Source organism: Elgaria multicarinata, chromosome 14 (genome assembly GCF_023053635.1).
Source record: "Elgaria multicarinata webbii isolate HBS135686 ecotype San Diego chromosome 14, rElgMul1.1.pri, whole genome shotgun sequence".
NCBI classification, from domain to species: domain Eukaryota; kingdom Metazoa; phylum Chordata; class Lepidosauria; order Squamata; family Anguidae; genus Elgaria; species Elgaria multicarinata.
This window is the reverse complement of record NC_086184.1, coordinates 18,042,264-18,068,796: the sequence shown is the minus strand read 5'-3', so window position 1 is coordinate 18,068,796 and position 26,533 is coordinate 18,042,264. Positions and strand designations below refer to the sequence as shown.

General features: G+C 38.7%; 1 protein-coding gene across 1 annotated transcript; it reads right to left on the bottom strand.

The window, feature by feature from the left end:
- Window positions 1-1,059: 1,059 nt before the first annotated feature.
- TERB1 (telomere repeat binding bouquet formation protein 1) lies at window positions 1,060-22,796 on the bottom strand. Its single transcript, XM_063141443.1, has 18 exons — window positions 22,766-22,796; window positions 19,585-19,695; window positions 19,327-19,455; window positions 17,898-18,029; window positions 17,046-17,106; window positions 16,841-16,953; window positions 16,626-16,748; window positions 14,737-14,889; window positions 13,954-14,085; window positions 12,619-12,744; window positions 11,245-11,408; window positions 8,277-8,647; window positions 6,823-6,887; window positions 6,240-6,329; window positions 5,529-5,699; window positions 2,791-2,885; window positions 1,335-1,544; window positions 1,060-1,110 (listed from the first exon to the last, which is right to left on the bottom strand). The coding sequence occupies exons 1-18, from the start codon at window positions 22,794-22,796 to the stop codon at window positions 1,060-1,062; spliced, it is 2,328 nt and encodes a 775-aa protein (XP_062997513.1).
- Between the last annotated feature and the right edge of the window lie 3,737 nt (window positions 22,797-26,533).

The window sequence follows — 26,533 nt, the reverse complement described above, 5'->3', positions numbered from 1 at the left end:
TAAAAGTAAAATCAGCAGCAATAAAAGTGCAGTGATCTGAAAGCACTAAAACTAGTTCTTAAAGGTCTTCACCTGGGGGGAATCCGCACATCATTCTCGAGGCGCTTCCATCCGCCCCCAGTGCACCCCGAAAACGATTGTGTAACTTGCCTGTAAAAGAGCCGAGGAAGAAGCATCCTTGCGCGGCCGCGGCGGCAAGGTTGCTTCTTCCTCGGCTCTTTTACAGGCAAGTTACACGATCGTTTTCGGGGTGCACTGGGGGCGGATGGAAGCGCCCTGAGAACGACGTGCGGATTCCCCCCTAGTGCCAACAAGGTCATAATGTAGGCATCAGATGGACCTCTCTGGGATGGGCATTCCAAAGATAGTGCCATCACTGAAAAGGCCCTCTCTCTTGCAGTCACCCACTTCACCTCATTTGGTGGGGGCACTTGGAGAAGAGTGGCAGGTGATGAGCCCAGCTACCTTAGATGATCATATGTCAGCTGTATTCCCCATAGAGGAGAAAATCAGAACTGGCTACAAAGAGGAGCAGATCTCCCAGGCTAATGCTGTCAAGAAGGTATTCCAGGCACAGAGCATCTTCTTTTCAGTTGACAGCAGATCAAATTCTCTTGAATGGAGGGAAAATCCAAAGCAAGCTACGAAGAAGGAGTGGAAGGAGCTCCCAGGCTACTTTTAGGAAGGAGGCATCCCAAGCTAGAAGTATCTTCCTATCAGATGGCAATTGTTTCCTGAAAAACTTTTCACAGCAAGGTACCCCCACATTGGATGGCAAATACAGCTGTTTTACATCCCGCTCCTCAATGACATCCACTACCAAAGGAAAAATATTGGACTTACTATAAATGTTCATTATCTTCAGTAGATAGAGGTTATTCAGATTCACTCAAGGGTTTTCTTACTGCTAATATATATGTTCTGATGCCCTGAGTCAATAATTCAAAATAATTTGATTTCTGGAAATGACCTTCAGTCTCATCTTCTCTGTATGTTTGTTGGGCTTAATATTCCTATATTTTTAAAATTTACTGTTACAGAAGTTAATGGTTTCTTGGATTAAAAGTTTGTGTGAGAGGGCATTGTACTCAGCTGCATTTTGTCCTGAAACTAAAAGAGATGCAGAGACCACAAAGAAGAACTAAGAGAGACTGCTCCCAGTGAAGGGGGGCAAGTATAGTTATTTGCATAGCCCTTCCTCCAAATCAAGTGGATAACCTCCAGTCACTAAAGAGAGTGAATATTCAGAGTAAACCCAACATTGCTTTCCATCCTTCCTCTCATTCCATCTTGAACATATAGAAGACTATTACAAAATAAATCTGAAATAATACCTGTAAATTGCAGTACTTTTTAGCAATGTCTACATTGGTCCGTCCTTTCTGAAATGGATAGGCCCATAAAATTGAATTCCAATGATGTCCCATTTTCTTTACACCATCCAAAAGATACTTTATTTCTTCTGATGTAAAATCTTTCCTGCTTCTCCGTTTGTTTGTTTTTAAAGCTGTTGCAGGTATATCTGACAGAGGTATTTCAGTATTCTGCAGTATTAAAAAAAAATCAGAGTTTCATTTTCATGTTTGCAAATAGGCCATAGTTCAGTGGTCAAGTGCATGCTTTGCATGTTTAAGGTTCCATGTTTAGTACCAAAGCAAATACAGGTTATACACAGCTTCAGTAGGAGCAATTTAGATTAGGGAAAAGAATTGAACACCTCTTTCCCTAGTACCTCGTGTGTGTGTGTGTGTGTGTGTGTGTGTGTGTGTGTGTGTGTAAAAGAGAGAGAGAGAGGTGGGTTTTCCCAGAAAACGTTCAGTTTGCATCAGAAAATTATGAGAAAGTTATTTACTTTAGCATATAAACAACAAAGATAGATAAAAAATACCTGAAATATTTGACTGGAAATATTTGAATAAAAAAATTAAAGCACACTTAATATGATTTAAATGTTATATAAAGATTTTTAATGGAATATTTGTAAAAATAATAATAAAAGATTTAAATTGTTTACATGTCTCTCCAGTCTCATTTCCCCCCCAAAGCTAAACAGTTCCAGTCGTTGGGTAGAATCCAACTAAAGTCCTACTTAGAATAGTGTTTGTTAAATGTACTGTTGGTATTGGTCAATGACCGTAATAAAATATATTCATTCATTCAACTAAAGTCCTACTTCGAATAGACCCATTGAAATGGGACTTGAGTTAGTCATGACTCGTTCATTTCAATAGATCTACTCTAAGTAGGACTTTAGTTGGATTCTACCATATTAACCTTTTAAGAGCAAGCAAATGAACTACAACACATCTAGTCCAAACCCACTTTACAACCTTTTCGAGCTCCGTCAAATGAGCATTTTATTGCATGCTCGTTACTGGGCACTCACGGATTTTTGCAGGTTCCTCTCCTGACATCGTCTGCCTTCCTCCCCTTCTAGCTTTCTTCGCACCAAAAAAAACCCCACCCCAATAAGTCCAACTTATTTTTAAAGACAGAAGTTGCTGCTTTAAGCAACAGATTGTTTACTTCCTCTTTCAAAAGAGGAAGTAATGAGGGACAAATGCACGGGCGGAGAAGTGACGGTAAGCAAACACAATTTTACCCTGTGTGATGAGTCTCTCATAAGCAAGCATCGCTTAGCTTAAGTGAATGGATATTAATAACTAACCTTACACCACTTATAAATGCTCTTTATCAGTATGCCGCAGGTCTCAGTATAGCTGTTAGTGTTCTTTGTAGAAAGTGAATATTAGATATACCCAAATATAAAAGTGCAAAAGGTGGCCATACCTCATCTTCAAATGGATAATTACGATTTTCACTCAGATCCTGTTCTTTAAGGCTGAGTTTCTTTGAGCATCCATTGCAATTTGTTGGAAGATATGCTATTTGAAACAATACAATATTTGCTTACTTAAAATTACTGAAAACTACTGAAGATTGAAGGCAGAACTAGATACTAGGAAGGAAACACAAAGTTCCCAACCTCCTATGTTTCTCTTATCATAATACCTATGGTGGGGTAGGTTGGGGCAGAATCGGTGGGCCAGTTTAACTGTTTCCCCTTGATTCTCTCCTGCAAATGAATCCTTGGGCTTCCCCCCCCATCTTTTTTACTGTTGCCCCCCACCCCCTCGCCCCATGGCCTGGGTATTAAAGGGAAAAACATGGAAGGAGGGATTGGAAAATGAAAATGATCCCACCCTGCTGATCCTACCCTGCAAATGCCCCCCACTGCATTTGTCATTTGAATTACCAGGAGACATATTTAAGAAATACATGGCTGCTAGTATACTATACAGTTTTGCATTTATTGTTGCAGTCACACTTTTCCCCCACAAAGTCCTAATTTTAATAAATATCCTATTTCTTCAATTCTAAGACACACTTCCCCCCCATATAAACATCTCTAAAAATGGGGTGCATCTTAGAATCGCAGGTGTGTCTTAGGGTTTTTTTTTCTGTTGGTGGTACTGAAATTAGTGTGCGTCTTACAATCGAATAAATACGGTACTAAACTTTTTCTATTAAAGTCACATATTTCTTAAAAACATGCAAAGAAACACAGTCAACATAAAATTTAAGACAAGGATAAGAACCACAGCCAGTTCTGCACACCCAAGGGTCTTTATGGTTTGAAAAACACAATCTACTACGCTGCATAGTATGTACTTTTGAAATGGAGAGGATTCTGAAAAGAAGATTGCAGTATGACATAGTGGCCTGATGTTAAAGAAAATCATTTTTTTAAATCCCAATTGTATATATGCCTGGCCGAGCTCTTGAATATTTATCTTTCATTGATCTATTACTGTGTTTTAGTAAATACTTAACATCCCAATCTCAGGAAGAGTCAAAACAACTTTTAAAAAGACCAAATAAAAATAGTATTTTGTATACTGTATTTCTTCGATTCTAAGACACACTTTTTCCCCATATAAACAATCTCTAAAAACAGGGTGCGTCTTAGAATTGCGGGTATGTTTATTATTTCTTAGAATCAAAGCTTTTTTTCTGTTGGTGGTACTGAAATTAGTGTGCGTCTTACAATCGATGGCGTCTTAGAATCAAAGAAATACAGTAACTCACTTTTTGCATATGTAGGTTTAATGCTATCTTTTACTAGTTTATTATTTCTGTTCATGTTGACTATTGTATTTACATTGCTACTTTTCATTTTCTTCAAAGGCATCAGAATATCTGTTAACCAAATAAAATATATTCATTTTCAGAAACTTTTGGCATTAGCAAAACAGAGCATACAATGATGGAACATTTTAAGTATGAGATTTGAGGGGTGTGTTGTTTAAGTTGTTTAAATAATCTGGACTAAAAAAAACCAGTTGTGCCAAATATGAAGTCTTAGCAGCCATTTTTAAGGGGGACATTAAGTGAGCAAATATAGCAAGCTTAAACACTATCAGTCGAATAAAAGAAAGTTTGTAGAATAAAATGTAGATTGGATTAAACATTCATCTAATAACTAAAATTATAGTTGATTGTTCATTAAGCTGTTCAGTACAGAAAATCAAATCTCAATAATGTCTCTCAACTATTCATGTAATTCCCAGCACCACTGGGTGGGGGGAATCACTGGTGCTGAGCTGACATTGCTCTAATTGATATTTACAATAACCACAAGAATATAAAGAAGCCGGCCTAAATGAACTGGAGCATCTTAAGTGCAAAATTTGTTATCTGGACACATGCAATAAAACTGTTCTTTGCATAAGTGGATTGTAGGACTGGACCCTTACTCTGGAGTCTTCCTCGAGCATTTGTTACTCTCCTCAAATTTGGTGCCTCTTTATTCTGATCTCCTCTGAAAACTGGTGTTGCTGACAGCAATGTATCTAGAACGTTGAAGCAATATTTGACACCGTATTAGAGGACATGTTTTATCCCACCTATTTCTCTAAAATTGCTATCGTGGGTCATATCCAACATTGTGCTGGCAGAAGGGAGTTTGCAAGATGGTGACTTCGCTGTCCCCTCATTCCTCCAGCAGAGCTCCTCGAAAAGCCTTTCCTCAGGGTAGGTGGAACCCTCCTGAATGGGGTGGGCTGTGATGTTGTGGGGGCTGAGGGGAAGGGGTGCCCCCCAAAATCAGGCATGGGTGAAGCTCCCACTCATGGAAGGTGTGTTGGCTGATTTTCAGGGATCCTTCTTCCCCTTCACCCCTCTCTTGCATGCATAGGATTATAAGGTAAGTGTTGTTGTTTTATTTTAGCTGTATTTCTTGTCAATGCTCTACAAATACATGTCATAAAATTTAAAGGCTGTATGGGAAATTATTCAACTCTTAATGGTCTACTAGTAGAGTTCTAAATTGTATCATGTGTCCCCGCCCCCTGGTGTTGGTGTATAATGGCAATTTACTAAGACACAATAAACTATGATTGGTTGGTTTTAGCTGTTATCTCGCATTTATTTATTTATTTATTTCATTTATATACCACCCCACAGCCGAAGCTCTCTGGGCGGTTTACAACAGTTAAAAATAGTAAACATTAACTGAATATGGTTACCATTATAATCAGGAGAAGTATTCCTGCTAGAGTTGATAGATTTTTTAAGGTTCCTTTTATATTTCATTTCAGTTTCTAGAATAACTTTGTGTTGTTCACATAGATACTGACAGGATTGCAAAATCTTGCTAAAATTTCGGCTGTTTAAAGGAAGGCCCATTGTTTTACAACCTAAAGAAAGAAAGAAGGATGATACTATTATAGAAACACCATGTTAAAGTGTACAAAGTGGCATTAATCTATGCAATAAAATATTATTTCTGGTTTTATGACATCATCATCATCATCCATGCTTAACATCTGTAAGTTCAGCTTTGTAAAGTTGATATGACCATGACAGTTGAAACAACAAATAGACTATTGACTGTAAGTTCAGCAAATTCCTATTGTGAAGTTCCCAGTAAACCTAATATTGAACTTGGTACGCATCTTAGAATTGGCCAAAAATGAAAGATTATGAGAACATTCTATTTCTTTTTTTGCCTAAATTTTCAAAACTTCTTTGGTTTAAGATGTAATTTTTAAAAATTGCATCAATAATTTTTTAAGTTATTTGAAATTTCAAAAATAATAATTAGTTAATCTCAAAACAGATTTAACCATGTATGCTGAAATCCTATACACACTTTCCTGGGAATAAGCCCCATTGAATTCAGTGTCACTTTTTTTTTTAATTGCATTGTTACAAAAGCAAAAAAAAAAAACCCTCACCTGAGCACCTTAATTCTGATAGTTTAGGATCTATAGAAGTAGTCAGAATATGGTGTATCCCCCTGCTTGTTATGCTTGAACATACTAGCTCTATCAAAGAGAAAATATTATTTGGTTAATATGAAATATATTATTATAAATTCAGATGCATTTTATACTTATATATTATGACTATATATGTAAATATAAGCCGTAGTCATTCTTATTGCTTATACTATTCTCATTTCTTATATTTCAGATACAGCCTGTTTATATTGTGAATAGATTTAATACTAAAAAGATATATTTGACAATTACAACATATCCACTATTGGACATATGATGTATTAATACTATATTCCACACATTAACACAATTCACACTCTTGAACTGCCTATATAATGCATGTAGAGGACATATTAAGTATGATATATGATAGTATATAGATATATGAACTGCTGATATATTGCATGTAAAGGACATATTAAGTATGATGGTATATAGAACTATGCCTATTTGTCTTCCATTTAAAGTAAATATTTTATGGCTAACAATAATCAACTTAGTAATACCTGAAATTAGTACAACATTAAGGCTTACATACCTGTATTTTGTACCTCTTGAGTTGTGCTGTTAATTACAAAATCTGGTTGCTTTTGCAAGAATTCACTGAAAGGGTGAAAAGAACATATTTTTAAAAAGAAACCTAAATCCAGTATATATTCACAACCACCAAAGTGATTGCTAGTAATGGCAAAGGGAGTACGCATTTCACGTTCTCACTGAAGCTTGGGAATTATTATTATTTTGCCCTATGTAGTTTATTTAATATAGATAATTTTTATACCAGCCTTAAAAAATTGCCCAGGTGGTTTACATAGTTCCCCTTTCTGGGACTACCCAGAAGCCATGAGTAGATGTTTAGGTAGCATTTATAGCTTCCTGAATAATTCAGGATGAAATTTCAGCCCCTTCAGTTTATGGCAAAAGTTCAAAGGGCTACACTAGGGATGTTTTCCATATGTCCAGTGTGATTTTTTTAAAACTTTTTTTTAAAAAAGACAGTCCCCATCCTATTTATAAACTGCTTTTGAAACTCCCTTCAGTTTCAAAAGTGGTTTAGTTCACCATGTAGCATTAGAGACTCCAGTTGAAGAAGCATAAGCCTTTTAGCCTCTTTGAGCACACAGAACAAGTTGTATATTTCTGATCGACAAAAGAAGTATTCTGTATAATTATTTCAGTTAGTGCCATTTATTTAAGAAGACTAATAACTGGCTTCTAGTAGTTTGAACAAATACTTTAATTTTATTCTTCTAGTGTATCTAAAAGATCTATATTCTTTCCTTGCTATTGTACCTGGCTTTACACTAGTGGGAATAGTCCAAAGATCGGAAGCAAACTCACAGTTGTCAGAGTTGAACACATTGCCTCTGCCCTGTCTAAGTGAAACCGTTCCCACTGGGACCTGTAGGCATAACATGGTACACCCCTATAACCACCTGTCCTGAGGAAGAGACCTTCCCACTGCCTCTGCCTTGTCTAAGTGAAACCGTTCCCACTGGGACCTATAGGCATAACATGGTACACCCCTATAACCACCTGTCCTGAGGAAGAGGCCTTCCCACTCCATTCTCCTGATGGGGGACGCTCTATAGCTAGGAAAGAGAGAAGGCATATAACTCTGTCCCTGTTAAAGAGCCCTTAGTTTGATACAATGAAGCCTTCAAGCAAACCTTTGCAGCTGTCAGAGAGCCGATCACATTGTGTCCATCCCATCTGGGTGGAGCCACGCCCGCTGTCACCCCTAGACATGCACCCTATAGCCTTTAAGGGAGGGGTCTGTCCTCTCCATTCCCCTGAAGAATTTTAGTCATGCTTTGAGTAGACCCATTTAAACCAATGAGACCTAATTTTGTCATGATTAACTTATGTTCCATTGGTTTCAATTGGTCCACCCTAAGCATGACTAAATCTAGATCCAAACCATTAATATTTCTCCCGATATGATTAAAAGGTAGCAATTTAGCTTTGTTTGTACAATCCTATATACAGTACCTTGTTTGAACATCAGATTTATTGGACCCACAAAAAATGCTTTCATTTGTAATATGGAGTTCGTTTTTGTGGGCGGTTCTCATTTTATCAGCTGAATGAAGAGAGATATTATATTCATCTTTACTGATTGAAGCATCAACTGGATTCCTATTGGCAGGCTTTAAGCGTTCATTCTTGGAAGAACCATTTACAAATTTTGTAGCAATCAACTTATCAGATATAGAATTTAGTAGTGGTTGTTTCACTTTTGTACTTGTCATGCCATTATTAGGGACTTGTTTGCTTGCATTTATTTTAGGATGTTTTGCTGTAGTCTGTAGAATTTCATCTTGAGGAATATCCTCATCAAGTATTTGTCTTCTCACTTTTTCCTGTGTTTAAAAAAAAGCAATTAAAAGAAATCAAAAGGCATAACGAAAATCATATCAACATTTAATTGAAGGTTTAATACAGCTTAGACCAGTATTAACTTGACTGTATAAAATGGAATAAGATGTGCAAGCTGTTTGCTGCCATCTTGATCCAATAATCTATAACAGTGGAATAATTCCACTGTCTTAATAACCCTCTTCAAATAGCCAAAGACCTATGTATGACAGAAATATGGCAGCTAAAAGGGAATCGAACGAGGAAGCACTGACTAACATGGGAAAGGAAATACACTGGGATTTTTTAAATAATGCAATGGACTATAGAAATAATGCACACGTTGGGAGATGAAGTACCAGTAATCCACTGCCGACTGAATGACCAATAGGAATACAAATGAAATACTATGTAGTTTACACTAAAATAATTTTTTAAGTATACAAAAGTACAGTATAAGATCATAGTTAAATATGGTATATTCTTTCTGCATACAGAAGACAGTGGGCCACCATACATGAAATGGTAGCAAATCATGGATTAATTAATCTGCGATTTGCCAGGTCGGATGCTGCTGCCATTGTGAATATGCCACTTTCAAGTTGGCCCAATTGTAGGTTGCCACATCATGTTTGTTTAACTGGATACTGCTTTTGATGGCTGCATTTTGGTTCCAAAATTTGAACATAGCTGCATATATCGTTTGAAGCCATATTTATGGCAGTTTTAAATAAAATTCTTTTATTTAAAAATGTTTCAAATTCCTTTAATATAAGCAGCTGGGAATACTGCTCTCAAGATTCAGGAATGAGTCCTATTGAACTCAATGGGACTTATTTGAGAGAAGACATACATAGGATTAAACTGTAAATCAAAGATAATGGGACAAATCTAGAGCAAACTAACAACCAACCTGAGAAAATCTCCGACACAAAAAAGTCTAGACTTCCAAAAAATATATATGATAGAATTCATAAGAGACAAGCAAAAGGCATCTTCCTGTGATATCTCAAGCCTTGATTGATCAGATCAAAATATTTTCTTATAAAAACTTGGTACATGGAATATCAGGAATTAAATTACTGAGGAAAAGAGTGTGGCACATAGACTCGTGTTGGATCAACAGCTAACTGAATAGCGGTTGGGCTACATGACACAATAATTTTGTAGGTAGATAGGGTACTTTATCTTAAGCACTGTGTAACTGTAAATAATGCAAGAAGTTACTTCTTTATCACGCAAGCAGACACCCTGATTACTCTTTTCTCTGGCTCTGAATACTCCACACAAGACATGCTTGTGCATTTTTGGCAGCTAGTGCTGAAAAAAGATGAGAATCCAACCTGAATAATTTTCATGGCAATTCACTTCCACTTTGTACTATTTTTCTTAACTGTATATCATGCGGAACAGGGGTTGCAGTGTCAGGTGTAATGCTCTCATACTATACAGTATATACCACACTGTACCTATTTGAACAGGTAGAGATTTCCTCACCTTCACTCACACTAAATTGGAGCAGCATAATTTCAAGATAGCTAAAGGCAGGTACACAATACTGTAGGCACTCAGCTGAGAATATGAAATTGAATTTACCAGGGTACATATTCCCATTTTTATAATTCACACATCTACCATTTTTATTTATTTATTTAGAATATTTATATACCACTCCCCATTGAAAAATTTCAGAGCGGTGTACAAGGTAAAATGAAGGGGGGGGGAAACAAAATAAAAACAGTTAAAACAAAATTTAAAAGAAGCAAAAACAGAAATCCAAGGCTGCATATTAAGGAAAGGCTTCTTGGAATAAAGATGTTTTCAGGAGGTGCCGAAAGGAGTACAAGGTTGGCGCCTGCCTGACCTCCAGAGGCAGGGAATTCCACAGGAGGGGCGCCACCACGCTGAAGGCTCTTCCCCTGGTGGATTCCAATCGGAGGATGGATCTAGGTGGAACCACCAGGAGCAGGCCCTCGGATGACCTCAGTGACCGGGCAGGTTGGTAAGGGAGAAGGCGCTCTCTCAGGTATCCTGGTCCCAAGTTGTTTAGGGCTTTGTACACAAGTACAAGAACCTTAAACCTGGCCCGGTAGCGAATAGGCAGCCAGTGCAGTTCCCTCAGCAGAGGAGTTACATGCTGAAAAGGGGCAGCTCCAGACAACAGCCGAGCTGCAGCATTCTGCACTAGCTCCAGCTTCCGGAGCAGCTTCAAGGGCAGCCCCACATAGAGCGCGTTGCAGTAATCCAATCTTGAGGTTACCAATGCCTGTACCACCGTGGCCAAGCTATCCCTGTCCAGGAGAGGCCGTAGTTGGCAAACCAACCAAAGATGGTAAAAGGCACTCCGAGCCGTGGCGGCTACTTGAGCCTCCAATGCCAGAAATGGGTCTAAGAGTACCCCCAAACTACGAACCTGTTCTTTCAGAGGCAGAGCAACCCCATCCAGAACAGGCAATGAGCCTGTCTCCCGGACTCGGGAACCACTCACCCACAGGGCTTCCGTCTTGCCAGGATTCAGTCTCATATATTTATATATTTTTGTATATAATCTGATTTTGGTAGATTACCCCCAGTTACTAATTTTAAAAAGAGAGAGAAGAACCTCTTGATGGTCATTTTCAAGCCTTTTTATTCTATATAAAATTTCTTTTGCTTTGTCCCAGTAGTCTTCAAGGATCATCTCTTTGTTCTGCAGATCTGCCTCCAACTGACTTGCATCATCCACTTTTAATGACTGATCCCTTAACTTCAGTGATAACTTCTCAGCTTTTTGGAAGAGATAGAGAAAAAAAAATGCTTCATAAAAACAGAATTATATTATCTAGCATACTACATGTAAAAGTCTTAAGATTTTGAGTTTCAGTATTACAAACTGTCAAGGTAAAACTTTAGATTAACTTTATTTATTTATTAAATTTATATACCGCCCCATAGCTGAAGCTCTCTGGGCGGTTTACAAAAGTTAAAAACAGTGAACATTAAAAAGTATAAAAAATTTAAAACCATCAAAAAAATATTAAAACAACAGTATAAAACAGAAGAACTAACATTTTTGCTGTTGTGGATTATTTTTCTAACCACAATAACAACTCTGGCTAATGTGCCAACCTACCAATGGGAGGAAATTGTGCCAACCAACCCATGGGGGAGAGAATTGTGCCAACCTAGCAATGGGAGAGGAGGGGGAGGGTTTTTTTTAACTCCAGAGCAATGAAACATATTTCCCCTAGATCAGTTTACTTTGAAAAATTCATGGGACATGTTTTACCTCCATACATTACATAAAAACACCTCAAATACAAAATGAAGAGAGTCTTGTCACATTTTTTGTCCCAGGTGTGCTTTTGTTTCCAGAAAGCAAACAGTAAGTAGTATGTGGTTGAAATTTGGGGATGTTAAGCAGATGACAGTAGACAACAATATGTTGAGAGGGTTATGTTCTAGATGTAATTTTGTGTAAATTCTGCATTGAAAAGTGCATTTGGGTTAACCCTTTAGGCCGCCTCACTGTACAGGGTTAAATGAAATGCTGCTTCCAGAGAAATTGTTTTTGTTAACCTAACATTGTTATACATTGCTTTCTATGTTTCTTAAAATTTCCCCACTGAATGCTAGCACTGTTCTAGGTTAGTAAGGATGCAGCTATTCTCAAACAAGATTTGGTTATATTTCACTTCATTTATTATGAAATCATAATAGTTACAATTCTGTAATTATCTTTACAGAATACCATTTAAACATTTGAAGTCTAGAACAGCCTTGCATTTATTAGCCCACCTGTCCTCACATACTTTATTAACTATTTGTGGCACATCAATAGCCAAGAAGAAGAACCAGCTCACTTCCAATTTACACAAGCTTCCCAAACTGATCACCTAAACACAATTCTTACTTTCCATAGGTGACTGGGCAAGTGTCTATTTACAAGACTGTCCTACAAGGTTTTAAAAACAAATCAAAATAATGATAATCTTACTGATATGTTTGCAGTTTTGCAGCACAAAGGTAGCAGCCTTATGCAGTTCTTCATCCTGTGATTCAGTTAGGGCCTGAATCATAATGGGAAGGCCATTGTTCTTAATCAGGGTATACTGATTTTCCTCTGAAAATATAAAACATATTTGACCACACTGTACAGTTAATGAACAGTGATTCACAACATTTTTGGAAGAAAAAGTAATAGATTTGCAATGAAATAGTCATGTAAGTTATTTTGTTACTTTAGGCAGAAAATCCCACAAATGCCTCACCTTGGCAAAAAACCTACAACAATAATACATTAAATCACCAACAATTCTCTGCCCTTCCATGACACCCAAAATCAGCTGGCTGAGCTGGCCATCTCTCAGTCTGCCCAATAGTAGGGCCAACCCTGAAGGAAGTAGGATGGTGATAAAATCCCCAGCAGGCTCTCCATAATTCAGTCCAAGTGCTGTCCATATACAGTTGGGTCTTGGAGTACATGTGCAACAGTAAAAAATGTTTCAATGGAGCGATGTTAGAATTCACAGATCTCACATGCCATCTATTTCATCTTTACAGAACCACAGGAGTCATTCTAATACAATGTTAGTAAATAACTGCCTAATTGTAATTCTTATTAACAGTGCAATCATGAAAAATATTTAGTCAGAAGTAAGACCCATCTCAAATAAATGTATATTGGATTGCAGCCTAAATAGTATCTAATCACCGAAAGTATTAATCGGGAAGAAATGATACAAATCTTTTACTGGGCTTCTAACAAGAGAATGTCTTAGGCCTTCAACCACCCAGAGAGCTTCAGCTATGGGGCGGTATTTTTATTTTATTTTTATTATTTTATTATTGCATTTATATCCCGCCGTTTTTCCTACAAGGAACCCAAGGCGGAGTACATAATCCTCCTCTCCACTTTATCCTCACAACAACAACCCTGTGAAGTGGGTTGGGCTGAGATTATGCGACTGGCCCAAAGTCACCCAGTGGGTTTCCATGGCCGAGCGGGGACTCGAACCCAGATCTCCCAACTCCCAGTCCGACACTCTAGCCACTACACCACACTGGCTACGTAATAAATAAATACATTTTTTAAAAAAAAATTCTCTGTTTCTCACTAGGTCATTTAGATGGAAATTAAAGCAGGATTGTTAAAATCAATAATGAATTACTAATAATGAACGTTAGTTTTTGTAATACGTAACTAATTATTAAAAATAATAAGTATGCGCTGGAATTCTAAAGCAATCTGTTCTGTCTGAATACAACATTTAATATGTTAAATTTTTAAAAAGACCGGAATTTCATTAAAAAAAATAAACCAGAATCCTACCACAGCCTTCTGTACAATGTCCAAGGGTAAGTATAATACTAAATCGTTCTCCTGAATCCAGAATGTTGTAAGAAAGCAGTGTCAGAAGATTTGGAATAATATTATATCTTGGCAAGCTAACTCCAACTGCAGCTATTGGTACAGAATAATTGAAAGAGGAAAAAATGCCCATTAAGCATGTAATACAGTAAAATAATTTAAAAAGTAATATTTTTTAGAGCACCTGCTGCATCCTTCCTTCTAATTATCTTACAGTTTCACCTAGTTCGGGTTCAACATTATTCCTCACACACACAAAGTGATGTGTGAGGAATTGAAATACATTGGAGCAGGTTAGAATTATTATTATTATTATTATTATTATTATTATTATTATTATTATTTATATAGCACCATCAATGTACATCAATTTACTCTGCTGTACAGAGTAAAACAGTAAATAGCAAGACTCTGCCGCATAGGCTTACATTCTAATAAAATCATAATAAAACAATAAGGAGGGGAAGAGAATGCAAACAGAAGTTGCATCTCCCTCACCCTCTTTGCAGTATTCTAAACTCTCTTAAATTATTTTTAAGAAGTTTACAATAATAATCAAGAGAAGTTAGAAACCAAGGTAGATCCTGGCAATATAAATACTCTGAGAACACCTCATTCTATAGGGAGGTATGAGTTTGACTAGTACCCAGATAGAATCGATGATAGGTACGTAGGTAAATATGCTTGCAGAATATACATTGTAGTTGCTAGGTTATAAAAAGATATTTGGGTCTGTTCACTCACAGTTATCAGTAATACAGGCATCCAAGGTTTTTGTCACCACTATTGCAAGTTTTGTGCTTGAATAGTTCCCAAATGAATTGTGTAGCAGTTTGACAAGAAGCTCATCCAAAACAGCTAATCCACCAATGGAAACAAAAAATTGTTGCATACTTGCTTGAAGAAACAAACAAACAAATAAAAAATGTAACAATTACCAGCTATGCTCTTCATTGTTTGCTTTAAGCAAAAGATTTCCAGGTTTAGTCAAATGCTTTTGGGTGGGGTAGGGGAATACTTTGCAAAAATAAATAAATACTTCTGTCATTATTAAAATTAAAACTAACCAAACTAAGTTAAAACAAAACAAAACAAACAACCTCAAGAATGGGTGCTTCCATATGGAGGGCTCCAAGCACTACCAATGAAAAGGCATTGTGCAACTATTCTGTCTTTTCTTTCTTACCAGGTTATCTGTGATAAGAGAAAATACAGAAGTGGTGAGAAAACACAGGAGAGTTATGAGTTGAAGTCATCATTTGAAGAGAGAAAAAACCCAAAAAATCCCATGAATTCCACAATAAAAGCCTCATCTGGAAGCACCCTAATTCAAATTACCACCACGTTTAAAAAGACTTCTTGTAGATGAGTTAAAGAAGCTTCTGGCATGTCTTGGAAGATACTACCTCTATCATGTCTCCCTTACTCACTCTTTTTCTAAGCTAAACAAACTCAGCTGTTGGCCATGTTGATTCTTTTTCAGAACGGCCTGACCTTCTATATGCTTACTTATTTTATCTTAATAATGCTTTCAACCAATTTACCCAGCACAGATATTAAGCTAATTAGCCTGTAATTTCCTGGATCCATTTTTTTAAATGAATCATTTAATATATACCTAGAAGCCTGAAGTTGACTTAATAAGCTTTTGTTTGCATACAGTCTCACCCAAGGCTGATTACTCATGACTATAATTCCTTGGTTAAAAGAAGAGAGATAGCACAAGTATGTCTCTTCTCCTCAAAAAATACCATAAGCCTTACTTCCCACATGTTCAGACTAAGGTTAAGATAATGCAGGTAGTAGCACCTGTTCATTATTTAAGAAGGAAGTACCACAACCTGTTCTACCTTGCAAGGAAGTGTGGGAGCATGTGTCCCTTCATCACAGTAGTAATTTAATTAATGAATTTCAAGGTAATTCCCAGAAAATGCAAGAAAAGCCAGAAAGGATGTGTCAACTCACTCTAGCATAGAAAACAATTTCCATCCTGTCTTTACAGCAATACCTGGATCCACTGCATGTTCTAGAACGTAAAGGTTATTATACTACAAAAGTAAATGAGAAAGCAATCATATGGTCCATGGAGAGTATCTCAGGGACCATAGGACATTTCGGAGTCACCCTCCAAAAGCTGTAGACACTGCTGCGACTTCAAGAGAGAGACTCCAAAATCCAATCTTTCCCCTCACCACTGCCAGAAAGAACTGTGGTGCCTGCTTTCCAAGGTCACAAAAGCAGTCTTGTAGAGGACTGAAAGGGGGCATTCCAAGGGGGGGGGGGAGGCCAGGTTACAAAGAATCCTATGGCCTCTTCAGCCCCAGCCCTGCCTCCTCCAGTGCACCTCTTCTAGACAGGCTCAGAAGCCTGTCTACAGGAAGACAAAACAACAAGGGGCAGACAGGCCAAAATTGCCTGTCGCTTCTCCTGTCCTGCTAGAAGCAACACAACTAGCCATTGGATACTTGGAGGCTTCTGTCCAATGGCGATGCAACCCTACTTTTCTGTGCAGAAGATGCCTGTGATGAAGCACATTGTAAAGCACATGAGATATCCCATCAGGCTTTTAATTACTGTTGAGTGCTACTTTGTCCCATGAAAAATAAGGTATTCATACAATATCAGGTACTTACAATTATTTGCAACTGTGAGTCCAATGAATGAACATATTGGGCGAACTATCTCAGGTTTTATACAACTTTGTAGCCAGCCTTTTGCATGTGGAAAAACCAAACTGCATATTTTCTGATTGTCCTCTGTGGGAAACAAAACAATAACTCAACACTGTATTGAAAAATAACTGTAGTTTTTCCTCACGTTTGCTTGCAAACAAATACAAAGTCATTACCATTCTGGGGATTATTGACACATGCACAGAGAGCGCTGCAAATTGAAGACCACAGATGATATTGGTTAACATTTTGATCCAAAAGGTCTACCTTAGATACTGAATGGATTGTTCTGTTGGGGGGAAAGACAACACAATAAAAATGGCCATTTAAGCTGATAAAAGTTTACTTTATCAGCTTTATTAGCAAGAACTTTGTTTTTACCTGAATAACTGTAGCAGAACATCAAGGCAACCAGATTCTCTCACACACGTTTGCCCACTCTCTATAAAATGACCACATGTGTATATAATGAATTATTGTTATTTTTAAAAGAAATTAAACAAAGTACTTCAAATATCAAGGAACAACAATTCAGTGAAATCTTTAGATAGATTCTCACATTAACTATGTTCAGATGGTTTACTGCGAACGAGCAGCATGCTAGTTCATGCAGTCCATTCATTTCTCCCTTCTTGTGAGCAGATAAAACTAACCCGGGGTTCTAGTTTGTTGTTCCCAAATAATTTTATTTATTACATTTCTATACCACCTTTCTGAAATCAACCAAGGTAGTTTACAACAAATTTACATATCAAACATTTCATCCTTTGCAATTTCCAGCTTTAGTTTATTCAGTTAGAGGAAATTTTTAAACTGCATTTATCCAAAATGATATGCATTGAGTACTTTATTCCCAAAATTATGTGATGTGAAATTGCAGATGGAATTATGGAATCTATGGAAGTATAGGCTATGCACCTGATATATGGTAGTGATTTATGTAGTGCTGCAGCTAAGAATATCCTTGGAGGAAAAATAATGAATTTGCTTAATCCCTATAGAGACCACTTAACTGTGAATGTATGACTAATTGAGCTAATTATATTTAACTTTCATCTGGAGGCCACCCATTGTGATTTAGGGTGTTTTCAGATAAAGGCAATTCTGCAGCAATTCTGCCTTCTTTTCTTTACAGTTTTTCTGTGATTAAAAAAAAAAAGAGGGGGCAGGAATTACTTGAGAATGAGTGAACAATTGTAATTTCTTTATATGTGTAGGGAAGAAAAATCTTACTGTTATTTGAAACCAGCACTAATAAGACATAAACAGACATTCTTTTCAGGTTCAGACTGGAATCCTTATTAGTTAAAAACATACGAAGGTCTTCAAACAGGCCAGAAGTGCATAACACCTGTTGGCAGAACACTGAAACAAAATAAATATCCCTTTGATAAATTTATAATGTGCTATACTACATTAATAAACTTTAATCAACAAATATAATCAAACTATTATAAATTCTGCAATAATTGTAAGTAGCTGGGGTTTTCCATTAGTAAAAATCTAAAACTAATGCTGCAATCCCTATACCCATTATTTGAAAATAAACTGCACTGAACCTCATGGGACTTGCTTCTGAGTAGACATGTATAGGATTGCAGTATTACAGTAGCCCTGGGAATTTGAAACATTTTCCCATTAATTCTTAATGTTGCAATTTTTAATGTTAGATTTGTCTCCATATATTCTTTTGCATAGACTGTTGCTATGACCATTGAGCGTGCAACTCATAGGATTACACCCCTTATATTGTTTTAAGAGAGGTGAATTAGCAATTCCTCAATTATCTTTCCAGCAAGTCTAATAAACCAAATTAGCTTTTCCTAAAAATCCAGGACACATTGACCTATTTATATCTCCTCCCCATAAAATTTTGACGTTATGTTTATGTTCTAACAACTATCCAGTGGCAGGGTGGAGGGGCACTAATGCATAGGCAATTGATCTTTGTTATCCTATGTTATTAAGCAGTGCAATCAAATGCATATTTATTCAGAAGCCCACTGTATTCAATTAGGATTATTCTCTAATAAGTGTGTTATAGGATTATAGCCTAAGGTTGCAATTCTGGGAATACTTCTGAGTAGACATTATCAAATTGCACTGTAAGACTAGATGGACCTTTGGTCTGATCCAGCATGGCTGTTCTTATGTTCTTAAGAGTATTTTCAATGAGATTCAAGAATTTGTTTTTGTGGAATGCTGGAGGAGATCAACTTTCATCAAGTCAGTATCACCAAAAAATACTCATAGATAAATATCAATTCTATACAATCTCTTGAAAAAGTCTGCAGAATCATGCGTGTGTGGTTTGACTGATTATAAAAGTTTTATGATGGTAATTCTACCACTTTCCAAAATAAACTGTTTTCCTAGTATGAGATTCCTCTTCTCAGTCTTGCTTTTCTTCTACAGACACAAAGAGTAACTGAACTATCTGAGGATTGTTAAAAGCCAACACTAATGATCCAGATATAATCTATGACGATTTTCCCAATCAGGGGAAATCCTGAGGTAATCAGATTTAAGATAGTGTTTGTAAATTGTTAAGTATATTTTAAAACTAAGTATATTTTGCATAAATTGGCAAGTAGAATCAAAACACGATGACTTAAAGAACATGATGAAATAATGATATGTAAAGAATAAAATTTTGTATTACCATTATTCTCAGCTAACCCTCCTAAGGTAAATAAAGCACCTTCCTTGACCATGCTGTGCATACTTGACTTTGCAAGGTTATGTACAAACATCAAACCACCTATTTCTCGAAAATAATCACTTGCATCACCTGTAGCAAAAATAGACACAATAAACATAGCTTTGCCTTTTACAGGTATATATATTGCTTCCAACTTAATAATCCAAGGGAACAAAACACAGAGCAACACAATTAAAATAGTAAAACTTAGCAACTTACTGTTTTGTTGACAAACTGAATAAATCGTAACCAATGCTTCCTTTTGAGAAGCAGGATGGTCCATTTGGTACTTAAGACATTCAAGCAGTAAATTCAGATCAGTTTTCATCTCTATAAAGGATAAAGCAAGCAGATTTCAGAATTATTTTACACAGATTTTGTATTTCTATATAATGAAAACTGATGAATAATTATGGCCAGAACTCTACTGCCTTTGTTAATCCCACTGAAATTCTACTCATATGAAAAACTAAATATTGTGTTTATCAGATATTTGCTAAATATTCAGCAATCTCATGGGAATTTCGTTTTTCTTGGAATTAAATGACATCCAAGATACGTATATATTCTGTTAAAAGAAAAACACATGTAGGACATTTTTCTGTCCAGTAAACGACCGATATTCCTCAAAGATTCCCTCAGGAAACCATCACTGTTATGATAACTTAACATAATGATCCAAGAAAATGAAAAATATTTCTTCAGAAGAACATGCCTTTTCCCAGGGCTCATCTACCCCAAGCAGGATATTGCACTATGAAAGTGGCACGTAAGAGGCAGGAGCCACACTACGGCTTTATAGCAGTATTGAAGTGCATTGCAGGATCTACACTACTGCTTTATGTATTGAAGTGCACTGACAAACTTTTGGGGCCCATTGACACATACCATATACCACTTTCATAGTGTTATATCCTGCTTGGAGTAGATGCTTCATGGGCCCCAACAGTTGTCAGTGTACTTCATTACCACTATAAAGCAGTAGTGTAGATCCTGCAGTGCACTTCAATACTGCTATAAAGCAGTAGTGTGGCTCCTGCCTTTTATATACCACTTTCATACCGCTTCCATAGTGGAATATCCTGCTTGGTGTAGACCTTCCTCCCACGTACCTGTTTCCCTCAAATTATCCACTACAGCACTAAACTGTCACCGTTGTTGTTGCTACCGGGAGACTAGATCCTTTGCATGCCAGGAAATGGGTTTAAGGGGGGAAATGTAAATAATAATAATAATAATCAACAGATGACCCAATCCGATTCAAATTTGGTATGCTTAAAAGCTCTCCTTAATATCTATTACTGTGCAAATTTTGATGTCTTTAGCTTTAAAGCTTACGCAGATGTAAGCATTTGTTTAATTTTTCTTCAAATCCTGCTCCTGCGCCCCAGTGGCCGCTCAGAAAACAACAAATTATAAGCTCGACAACTAGTAGCAAAATATTGCACTTCTTTTGGTTAAGAAGCGTAATTAAAGCAGGATGCATGGGAGTACTTCACAATAAAAGCAGATTATAAGCTGGAAAAATTCGGAGTCCTTTCCACGCAATTTGTGGTGATTGCACAGTATAATGGTGGTGTGATAAACCTAGTAAATGAGCCCCCAGTCAATTCATTTTTGAACATTAGCCTAACAGACTGCTAAGGTAAAAGAGAGAGAGAGAGAGAGAGAGAGAGATTGATTATGAATATAAAATAATTTTGGCAAACTTACCACATTGTCTTTTCTGATTGTTTGCATTTTGCATTTTGATTGTATTCTTCTTATTAGCCTTTAAGTATAATTAGAAGGAGAGAGGAGAGAGCATAAGCATTGTTTCTGTTATCAAAGTTTGGGGGTTTGTTTATTTTTAAAGAAACTTAAGGAAAGCTTATTCAGTTTACTAACATCTAACCTTCTTTTTGCTGATTATAGGAGCACTTGATTAAGATTCATAAATCCGCAATGCCTGTAACCACTCTCTTATACTAAGAGGGTACAGTAGAACTCTAGCCTTATTTTATGATACAAGGAGTCTAATCCAAGAGCCTGCAATTCTTTGGGGCCAGTGAGCACATTTTGGAATTTCAGAATCTGCTGTGGGTGCCCCCACAAAATGGCTCCAACGGTGGATGTGGCTAGACACATAATAACTGCTGTGGGGTCTGGCTAGTCAAAAGTAATCTAAAGAGGTGGGGGCTGGAAGGGGATGGGGAAGGAAGAGCTTTGGGGCACTGTTGGAAGTCTCCATGGGCACAGTGTTGGGAAACTTGTCTATATGTGAGCATAAAACCAGTTGGCGTAATTTCTCAAAAATTAATTCAGACACAAATTAATACAAGTGTGTGGCGAGCATGAAACTGCAGGTCTGCTAATCCCTCACAAATTTGGGATTGCCAGAAACTCTTTAATGCCTTTAGTTCCATGGAGGAAAGGCGGGATAAAGTGCTGTGTGACCTTTTCTTTCACGATAATGGGAAGGGTACATGGGAAATGGTATTTTCATGTATTTGTACTCAATACAAAAGCATGAAAATACCATTTAAAAATCATAAGTGTAATACTTATTAGCCATGGTGCAGCTAGGGCTAATAAAGTTCAGGTCGCTGCGGCTCAAAGAGGCCCCAAATGACCACTCAAGAGTGGCAGGTGATCAGGGCAGAGGAGGCAAACTCCATTTTATTCGTAGTCATGGTAGTGCAATTTAAGCAAGTTTAAAATGCAAAGTGCACATGGTCAGTTGTAGTTTTGTTTTTGAAGTCAGGGCTGGGGAAAAGCATTATTCTAACATATCTGGAACGTAGAAGCAGTTGTAAAGCAGGGAATTGGGGTCGGGAGAAGAGATAGAGGGAAAGAGAAATGTTACTTGGATGCTTCCCAAGTGAAGTAATAGCGGCTTTCTGTTTAAAGCAGCCTTCCCCAACCTGGCATCTTCCAGATATGTTAGACTGCCAACTTCATCTAACCATGTATTGCTTGTAATGTCAGCTACCCAGGACCCAATCTAGAAGAATCGAGAGGAAATTAAGAAATTCATAGAGATGGAATACTTTGGCCGAGGGGTTAAGGTCTGCTCTGCAAGCAGTTTAAAACCCTCGAAAGGGGGGAGTTGATGGCCCCAGTGAGAGGTTTCATCTCTCTAATGACTGTAATGTGCCAAGGGTTAAAGATGGCTTCTCTGCCAAAGGGTGGCTACATATGGCTATATGCCAGATTTGCATTCCTTAATGGTGGACATCATGTCCTAGCAGACAAAGGGAAAAACTTTCGACCAATAGAGCATCGAATGTAACCTATGACTTGTTGAGACTGTGCACCTTAACTTGAAAATTGAATGTAACTTAACTTGCTAATCCAGAACTGACCAACAGAAGAGTTAGAAAGAGACTAACACCCTCTTGTAGTCAAGGCCTATATATACTGTGAGATTCCTTTGTTCGGGGTGCCTCCATTTTGTGGAACCGGAGAGCACCCCCATACTGCAGTATCGGAAGTAAATGGATTAAGTGTATTCTCCAACCTCGTGTGTTTAATTAGCTATTAACGCGCCGGGAAAATGGGCCTTTAAATCCCTGATTGAGGGACAAGACTACAACTCCCAGAATGTCCCAGCCAACCATGGCTGCCTAGGGCATGCTAGGAGCTGTAGTCCAACACACCCGAAGAACCCCAGGTTGGGGAAGGCTGGCCTGAAGGAACACCCCCCCCCCAAATAAATTCAGGGTCTGAAATTACCTAGCTGCACCCCTGCTTATTAGTACAATTTATGATCTGTGAAAATCAATTTATGATCTGTGAAAAATGCCACCCGTTTCCTCATGACAGGAAGCAGATGGTCTTAAGCTGAAAACATGTACCAGGTTCGGGGGACATGTCTGAGGGAATCCGTGTCCTATTAACACGTAATTTCAGTATTGGTCCCCTCTAGTCAGAGAGCCAGGGGAATCTTGCTCCCCAATCAGGAGCTGCTGCTCATTTGAACATCGCACCTCACTTCTGGTTTTTAATTTTGTAGCGTGTGCTTCTGAGCCTGGGAACTCAGGGGCCCGAGTGTTTTCCCGCCTAAATAAACTGGCACTCTGACAGAGGGGTGGGGGATGGGTGAAGGCAGCACATGGCTCAGCTGAGAGCAGCAAAAGCAACCGATGCCTCAGGCAGGATCCATACTGCTGCTTTGTAACGGTTTTGACAACTGCTGGAAACCATTGTGACATTACATATACCATTTTCAAACCGCTTTCAAAATGTTATATCCCCGCTTGGTGTAGATCTGGTCTAGAGAGCTGAAGGCAAACCACCTCTACACATTCACTGAACATGCCATTTTGTCTGCCCAGCACTTGTGTGAACTGAATGGCTGGTATTATCGACATTACAATTCCCAGGGCTTCCTGAAATTTGTGTAGAAAAATTCAGAAGAATGTGATATACATGGAAGACAAAAGCTTCTTTTCAGAAAACTTACTGGGGCCTCCTTAGGAGCCCATTGGGCCAGTTAGTTTTTTCCTTCGCGCTAAAGCAGGGCTGCTCAAGACACCGAAGGCAGAGCAACAAATGCTGCCCCCCACCCAAGTCAAAGAGTGCTCATGCCCTGCTAACTTCAAGTTATAAGTAGGGATGTGCTCCGCTTCTAATCGGACCGGAGAAGCAGTAGCGGAGCGGGGGGCTTCGCCTGCCCTTAAGGCGGAGGCGAAGAGGATTGGGGGGGCGGCGAAGCGTGGCGAAGAGGATCGAGGTGAAGGCGGATCCTTCGCCTCGATCCGGAGCTCCGCCGGAAAGGTAAGTGGGGTTTACCGGGCCCTGCCGCTGTTGCCCATGCGGCGACGGCAGCAGGGCCCGGTAACGCCCCCCGCCCTCCTCTCCCTTACCTGCCTCCGTCCGCGGTCCGTCAGCGTCTCCAATTGAGCCCGTGGTTCCAGCAGGAAGTCTGGGCCGCACTTGCGGCCCAGACTTCCTGGTGGAACCACGGGCTCAATTGAAGACGCGGACGGAGGCAGGTAAGGCCCCCCTCCCCCTTGGTCCCTTACTGGGCTCTGCCGCCGTCGCCGCATGGGCGGCGATGGCGGCAGGGCCCGGTAACCCCCCCCTCCTCTCCCTTACCTGCCTCCGTCCGCGGTCCGTCAGCGTCTTCAATTGAGCCCGCGGTTCCACCAGGAAGTCTGGGCCGCACTTGCGGCCCAGACTTCCTGGTGGAACCGCGGGCTCAATTGAAGACGGTGACAGACCACGAACGGAGGCAGGTAAGGCCCCCCTCCTCCTTACCGGGCTCTGCCGCCGTCGCCGCATGGGCGGCGATGGCGGCAGGGCCCGGTAACCCCCCCTATCGGGGGGACTGGAGCTCCGATCTGGATCCGGAGCTCCGAGCGGAGCGGAGTGGGCACAGGCGGAGTGGGGGCGGGGCGGAGCGGGCCAATCCGAAAATGACGGATCTTAAAGTGAAGCGGAGTGGGGGGTCCGTGCACACCCCTAGTTATAAGGACATGATTGAAAAGGTCCAACATAGAATCAAAGTATTAATATTTGGCTCACCTATCCACCAAGGAACATGGTTCCTCCACTCCACCTTTGGCTCTCACTTCATTCTCAATGTGGCTCAGGGCATTAAAGTCCCAGGGTAGCTGTCAAAGATGGTTAATGTCCTGGTTCTTCAGTCCACAGGTTTAAGAACTAAATTTCAGGATGTGAACTAAATTGTTTTACTTTGCATGGTTTGGTGCTATATTCATAAGCCTTAGATCACAGACTCCTTCGCATATAGCAATTTCCTAGCTTCCAGTCATGGATGAGGCAATTCCCTATATCCTACTTGTCCACAGTGTACCATTGTTCTTTCTAATTTTCACTCAGTATGTAATTTTGCTCTTCAGGAACCATTATATGTACCATGCTTCCAGGCCTAACCCTACCATGCTGCGTGTTGTGCCAGCAACAATTCTAGAGAACCTGGACTTGGTGAAGTTCCCTTGCTGCCGATGACCCACAATCTGATGTTGTGATCATCAGAAGAGGACAGTCCGACCTCACTGGCCACACATAAGATGGGACCAAGCCTGTCGCGCGATCTCTTTGGACATTTACTATTGTAACCTGGATGCGTAGAGCTGTCAGTCCCTCAAACTGGAAAAGATTTGCATATGATACAATATACAAATTGTTATTGTTGTCCATCAAACTCTGTGTTTGCAGGGAATGCTGCTTTTAGCTTGTAGAATACTCTAACCGAAAGATTATTTTGCCCAAATGGTAATAAAACTGATTTGCAAAGTACAACCTAGGATCATGACATAGGAAATCACTATACGCAAAATGAGGGAAGGAACATGCAAGCCTGAGACTCCTCAAAGCTCAGTCTGAATGATGCCACTACGTTACATTAAACCATCCTGGCCAACACATTCATATGCCACAGGTGGGTAAATGTCAAATTTAATACTCTAAAAAGTTAGCTTGCTTCTTGTCTTTTGGGTAGTAAGGAATAAGTGTACCCTTCAATTACACAAAAATCCAGGTAAACATTATTTTTAATTCTTATAACCTGCCTTTTGACCTCATGGAGCCCTTAAGAGGTAATTCACAAAACCCATAAACTCGGACACATAAATCTTTTACATGTTAAAACAATGTATTCATCTAACATGTTTGATTTCTTACTAATAAACTCAGTTCTGTAGTCTTATGCTACTGAAACAAATGCGAACGAAAGCATGTATATTTGGTACAAGTGATCTTCAAGTACAAGCCTTCCTACTAATCCCAAACACATTTAATACTTTGTCCAGCAACATTATAGATATCAAAATAGTTTTGCACTGAACAGTTTAATAAAGGAGCAGCAATTCTTAAATGGTTCATACAAATATAATTGTAAGACCTAGAAAAACATTTTCTTGAATTGTTTCATGTAAGCTGGAGGAATGCAATGCACTAAGTAACATTTAGTACTTTTACCCTTTCTCTTCCAAGATGCTTTAAAATTTTCTCATTATTTAAGAACCCATTAACAATATTCAAAGATGCATCATGTATTATTATGGGTTGGATCCACACTTGTGCCCAGCAAAAGTCTGCTCACACTGAAGGGGTCGAAGTGGCAATTTTTGCCAGTTCTTACCACTAAGTGTGTCCCTTGAAAAACTGTTCTGGGAGGGGGAGCTAGGGCTCTAAGGGGGGAGTTCTAAATAAAAATTGC